The sequence below is a fragment of the Cyprinodon variegatus genome, unplaced genomic scaffold, assembly GCF_000732505.1.
Source record: "Cyprinodon variegatus isolate N-32 unplaced genomic scaffold, C_variegatus-1.0 Scaffold16, whole genome shotgun sequence".
NCBI lineage: Eukaryota > Metazoa > Chordata > Actinopteri > Cyprinodontiformes > Cyprinodontidae > Cyprinodon > Cyprinodon variegatus.
Genome location: NW_015150469.1, coordinates 1,180,271 through 1,186,491, shown reverse-complemented (window position 1 = coordinate 1,186,491; position 6,221 = coordinate 1,180,271). Strand labels below are relative to the sequence as shown.

The 6,221-nt window shown below is 38.5% G+C and overlaps 1 protein-coding gene across 20 annotated transcripts in view; it reads left to right on the top strand.

Moving 5' to 3' along the window:
• The window catches only part of hspg2 (heparan sulfate proteoglycan 2), a 170,952-nt gene that overhangs the window by 80,138 nt on the left and 84,593 nt on the right, over positions 1–6,221 (top strand). For all 20 annotated transcript variants that reach the window (XM_015385818.1, XM_015385775.1, XM_015385869.1 and 17 more), the window contains 9 exons: positions 1,041–1,204; positions 1,285–1,464; positions 1,551–1,747; positions 2,722–2,869; positions 4,527–4,654; positions 4,831–4,917; positions 5,057–5,115; positions 5,330–5,391; positions 5,490–5,630. In XM_015385818.1, the coding sequence (XP_015241304.1) occupies positions 1,041–1,204; positions 1,285–1,464; positions 1,551–1,747; positions 2,722–2,869; positions 4,527–4,654; positions 4,831–4,917; positions 5,057–5,115; positions 5,330–5,391; positions 5,490–5,630 (1,166 nt within the window). The remainder of the gene's footprint in view (positions 1–1,040; positions 1,205–1,284; positions 1,465–1,550; positions 1,748–2,721; positions 2,870–4,526; positions 4,655–4,830; positions 4,918–5,056; positions 5,116–5,329; positions 5,392–5,489; positions 5,631–6,221) is intronic.

Here is a 6,221-nt window from a genome sequence, read left to right as displayed (position 1 = left end):
AAAAAATACACAGACTGTAGATGTATAAAAGATATACAATTCTTAAACCTCCAGCCACTAGTTGGCAGCACTCTGCCCAAACGCCTATTATTCAGCTGCTCAGCCACCGCAGAGCAACAACAGGATCCCTTAGGTTTTTCCAGAGCTACTTTATTGTTTTTTTTTTTTTTTTTTTACTGTATTGGGATATATTTGGATAAATTATATTGTAACAAATGTATTGTGATACGTATCATATCACTCAATTCTTGTTATGATCCTTACTAATTCACAACCTTAGTTAATATACGTTACTTTGTATGATGTAAAGACTTAATCAATTACACTTTGCTGTTTTGGAACCACAAACACAACTTGAAGTTCAGTTATAAAATGTGAAATATTTGCTATTAATGAATTAATTAAATAATACATTTGAAAGGAATATTTGAAAACAAAATCTGTTTTTTTTCTTTTGTTTGTAACAAAAATCAATAAAGCAAATTAGATATTTTAAAACTTAAATCTCCACCTTAGAGCTGCAATATAAGCAAAAATATATTTGTTACTAGTTATGTTTTGGCTAGGGTGAAGTCATTCAATTCCATTCAAATTCAAAAATACTTTATTACTTACAAAGGGAAACTAATAACTCCCTTTAACACAGTCATGCATGTGTTCTGACAACAGTAGCAATATGTTTTAAAATTATTATTAATAATTTTAATTAATTTGGAGCTTCATATTATCTAACAGAAATGGGTCCACACCCAAAGCAGAGAGGAGGCATGATGCATTTTCGACATCAATAGTGCAAATTGAGTATGGAGAGTTGTTAACATGTTTGTTTTAGACAAATAAGTATGCAGCTCCATATTTCTTCCCACCCTCCCATGTACCTGCTGTTGAAAACTACCTCCATAGCATTGTGTTTATAAATACTAAATATATTATAAATACTTTAGCAGTGCACTGTAGGTAAAGTATTAGCTTAAATGAATCACTACGTATTTTCTAGACTTTACAATTAAATACGATTAAATTGAGACTTTTCCTTTCAGGAGTAAACGTCACCTACCCATTCAGGCAAGATACTCCCCCACTCTCCTCCACTCAGCTCCTTATTAACCCAGAGATGGAAGAGTTCCAGCTTGTTGACTTGTCTCGCCGTTTCCTCAACCTTGATTCTTTTTGGACCTTACCTCGCCAATTCCTTGGCAACAAGGTTGGTGCAAAAAAAGAACAACAATACACTTAAAAAAAAGTAAAAACAAATGACTTTAATTTAATCTTATTTTCTGTAAGGTTGATTCATATGGAGGATCCCTGAAATACAAGGTCCGGTATACGTTAGCCCGCGGTCTCTCTGAACCTGTGTCAAGACCCGATGTGATCCTGGTTGGAAACGGGCGTAGGCTTGTGTATCGCCGAGGCAACGGAACCCCTCCCAATGTGGTTAACCAGAAAGAGGTCATATTCACTGAAGTAAGATTGGATGAAAATGACTAGATTGATTTATAAAACAATAAAAACATGAGATTAGCTTGAATCTGCTGCCTATTGTTTACTAGGAGCACTGGCAGCACTCCAGTGGCCTCCCTGTCAGCCGCGAGGACCTGATGATGACTTTGGCTGGCCTGGACAGTATTAGCATCCGCACCATCTACGATAACCACATGGTCAGCGTGGCGCTCAGCCACATCGTCATGGATACCACAACAGAGGAATTCAGCACTCTTGGTCATGCTAGGGATGTTGAAGAATGCAGGTAAGAAGGAATGAAACCCGATAATCGACGTTCTCTCAATCTCTGCAGAGTTCAAGGGAGGGAAAAAAATCCTCAAACTTAAAACCACACTTTTTTGTTTATAATTTTGGCTAATTCATTTTTATTAGCATTTATTAATGGTTGATTTAAATGCCATGTTCATTTGGCTGTGCCTCCCACAACTTAATTTTCTTGTTAATCAATAAATGGTTTGATTGTAACCAGGCCTTTAGCTAGGAATATTTGATAGGGTCTACACCTTGATGTATCACTTCTTTAGGCATCTGCTGCTCCTGTGCTCAATGGCAGAGAGCGGCTTTACTATACCTGCAGTGATAAGCTGGTAAAAAGTAGTTTTAATATATTCTTATGCAAGACAGTCCACCTGAAAACATTGTCTGTGTAGTCAGTTGAACAAGACTATGACCCTGCCTTAAAATATTATTTCACTGTCAGAGGCACAGACCTAACCTTGTGCTGCAAGCTGGATTGACATGAGGTCTGAGTTTTCAGTTTTTACAACAACATAAAACTCAACTTGGTTCTACACATATCAATCTGGCTGCTGCCAGGATAGCACAGACCCCCACATACTGGTGATGCGTTGTCACTGGGAATCCCCAGCATCAGCTGCCTCAGGCATGGTTGCGTCATGTGGGTTTTCCCTTACCGTTTGTGGCATTTGGAAATAGATGTTAGCGTTTTTTCAGGTATGTGGTACAAACTGCATGCACCAGGATAATAAAAACTAAAATTTTTAGCATGTAGGTTTTGAAGATTAGATACAATTTCTACAACACCAGCATCTGCTGCTTGAGAAATTTTGAACATTTGAGTGAAGTTTCCAAGGGAAAAACAGGGCATACGATTTGTCATCTTTTTAGTAAAGGCCATGCTGTGTACGGCCGTATGCATTGCTAGCTAAAAGCCTGATTGTAACCTTGGATGATTGTGCTTTTGTTTCTCCATTCTAGGTGTCCTCCTGGATACACGGGCCTGTCTTGTGAAATGTGCCTGTCTGGTTTCGAGCGGGTCCCCGGGGGTTCCTACCTTGGTACTTGTGCTGGTTGTAACTGTAACGGACACGCTACAGCCTGTGATCCAGTCAGTGGGCACTGTCTGGTAAGACATAGCTCTCTAATGTTGGGATTTTACTTTAAAATATATTAAAATATATTAAAATATATATTACATTTTAGAATTTAAGTCTAATTTTATCTTAGGGTATATTTAAATAAATAAAAACACAGTAATTATTTGTTATTATTTAATGAATTATTAATAATTCATTACATTCTTTAAGTGATAATTCATGAATCTGAATTCTCAAATAATTCTAATTAGTAGAAAACATTAAAATAATACATTTTATTTTTAGAAAGGTAAAATAATGCATGATTTACTAAACCATGCTGAAAGTTAGGCTTTTTTTTTGTCTCTAGGATTTTTGCATTTTAGGTTCTAATGCCTAACCATATAGCTCTTGTGATGCTCCAGTTCGACTTTGCACAGCCTAAAATTGATCAACTTTACGGCTTTGTTCTCTGGGAAATGTTCTTGTGCTTTTGAAAGTTTTGGTCACTCTCTAAACCTTCCCTTCAACTGCACTTCAGCTCTTTGCTGTTGCTATTCCTCTATTGCTCTACCTCTGCCCACCGTGTCAGCTTCTGTTGGGAGAACGGCAAACATGAAGAGTCCTCTTAAAGTCCCTGTTGCAAATTGCGCTGCAACAAGCACATTACTGGGAAAAAAAATAACAAATTACTCAATGACAGTCTTTAAATAAGAAGTACATGATGATGACTTGTCAAAGATACGTTGACATTATTTTATTTTGGCATTATCGCAATAAAGGGCTGCTAATAGTTTCAGCCCGTATCATAAGACGTCTTGGTGCTTAGTGCTTATTGACAGTAAGTGGGGATGAACACACCTTTTTCTACAATTTTCTACAAGAAGGCTTGGGTATCTCCAACTGGATAGACCCCAAGTCTATTTTAGGCTGGTCATGAAGTGAGGCTTTGCTTTGTAGATGCACCGGCCTAACAGTAGTTAGGTTAATACCATGATCAAAGAAATCTTTTTATGCAGGCCGAGCGCCTCTGGGCAATGGCTTGTGACATTTCATGAGCATTATGCTGCTGTGCATTATGCATAAGTTTGGCTGTTGTTGGACATACGCTCTGGACTTGATATGAATACTCTATGTATATGCCCGAATTGAAAAAATACATAGAAAGTTGAGCGGATGCCAGCGTTTTAGAAGATTCTGGGACATCAGGCATATGCCTGTCACACGCTCAAGGTGTGACTGGCTTAAGAGTCCCATTTTGAAATGGAGAAGAACTTGTAGCAGTTGCTCTTAGCAATGTAGTTTCATTGAGAGGAGCTCCTTAGGCACCATGAAACTTTGAAGCACTTAATGCCCCAGCGTTTTGTTAAAACAGTTCAGTGATGGCTCATTCATATACTGACAAAACGAAAGGTCCATTAAGATATGAATGAGCGATAGAACTTGAGTGATCTAAACATGAGCACATACAATTTATTAGTCAGCCAATACTTTTTTATACAACATCAATGCTTGATCTCAAAATGCACTCCTGCAAATACAAGGAAGCCTTTCAAAACAGACTCACATATCTTGTGGAAAGCAACAGCTGCAACAGCTATAAGGGCACAGAAAGACGAGCATTACTTTTGGAAAAACTGCATTTTGCGATTGCTAAATTTAACATACTATTATGGAATTTAAAGTGTGTGATTCCCTCTACCACAGAGCTGCCAACACAACACAGAGGGCCCCCAGTGTGACAGGTGCCGCCCTGGCTACTTTGGCGATCCAACCAGAGGTGGACCTGACGACTGCAAGCCCTGCCCCTGCCCGTACACCGAGACATCCCGACGGTAAGCCTAGATACCCAACAATAGTGAACACGTTCCAAAAAACAAGGCATCATACACTTCACTGATTTAAACCAGATATTTGCACTTTAGTTTTTAAATCACAGGAAGTTAAACTCAATCACATTGTTTCACTGCTGTTAATTCTTCCTCTATGGCGCTTTCAATGCTCCGTACAGTTTTTCTGACACCTGCTTCCTGCACACCGACCAGCAGCCCACATGTGACGCCTGCAGGCCCGGATACACAGGAAGACGCTGCGAAAAGTACGGAAACTTATGTCATTTATTCTATAGTCCAGCTGACTAGTTCAGGAAATGAGCTTCTAACTATAAATGTTATGTTTATATAAGCAGCTTTAAGTTTTAATCGCAGATCTTTAATGATGCTCTTTTTTAATTTTAGGTGTGCTCCTGGTTACCAGGGTAACCCCCTCCAACCTAATGGAAAATGCGTTCGAAAAGGTGAGTCTTAATTTGGATTTCCAGGTGACAGACATGAGTGAATGAACAGGAGCTGGACGGGGGGTTGCTTCTCTCCTAACTGTGTAATGATTGCCAGGATTGTGTTTCTGTAGTATTTCGTCATTACTCAGGTATGCAGCATAGCTAGAGCTCTCCCAGGTGCACTACAATCTGCACACCACATCATCTTGTTTCCAATGACCTCTCCCTGCAGAAAGCTCGAGTTGTGATAACAGAGGAACCATCAGCTCCAGCAGCAGGCCATGCAGCTGCAAGGTATCGCAGTTTATCTTAAAGGGAACGGCAGGCATGCCATGCAGATGGATTCCATATGTTTGACTCCCTCATGCTGTTTTTTTGTGTGTGCATTGCAGAACAACGTGGCAGGCGATCAGTGTGATGAGTGTAAGGCTGGGTTCTTCCACCTATCAGAAACCAACCCTGATGGCTGTTTACGCTGTTTCTGTATGGGGGTCTCCTCACAGTGTGCCAGCTCCTCCTGGAGTAGAGATCAGGTGAGCTGCAAGGCAAAAGGATAGTAGAATATTAGCAATCTCTGTTTGATTATTAATTTTGCATCAACTATGAAGGACCCAGTGAGTCACTGAAAACAGCCATTTCAAATTTTACATTTAAATTGTGCTATTTGAAATCCATTTCGAAAAGCATTTGCTCAAGGTAAAAAGAGCAGGTAAATAAAAAAGAAAATGCAATAAAAAAAAAAACGATTTGAAAATAGAATAAGGAGTTATCTTTTTAAATGATTAGGAAATGTATTTATATTCAGGTTTATGAATTTTGTTTTTTTAAAACTCCATTTCCACAAGTCAAAAATGTTTTTCAAATTGGATTCCAAATTGCATTATTTAAATGCTAACTCTAAAATGGCTGTATTTTTTCAGTGCCTCTCTAGGTCCTCCATACTCGTTAGGTCATATTTTTACAAAAATACTTTCTTCATGGTCGTAATGTTTATACATTTATTGATTTCTTGGCTGATAAAGCTTTCAATAAGATATTTAAAGAGCCAGTATTGCGTAAATATGAACTTTTTTGCCTTAACATAGTGTAAAACGTTATCCTGGAGGTTACTGCCTGTTAAAAGG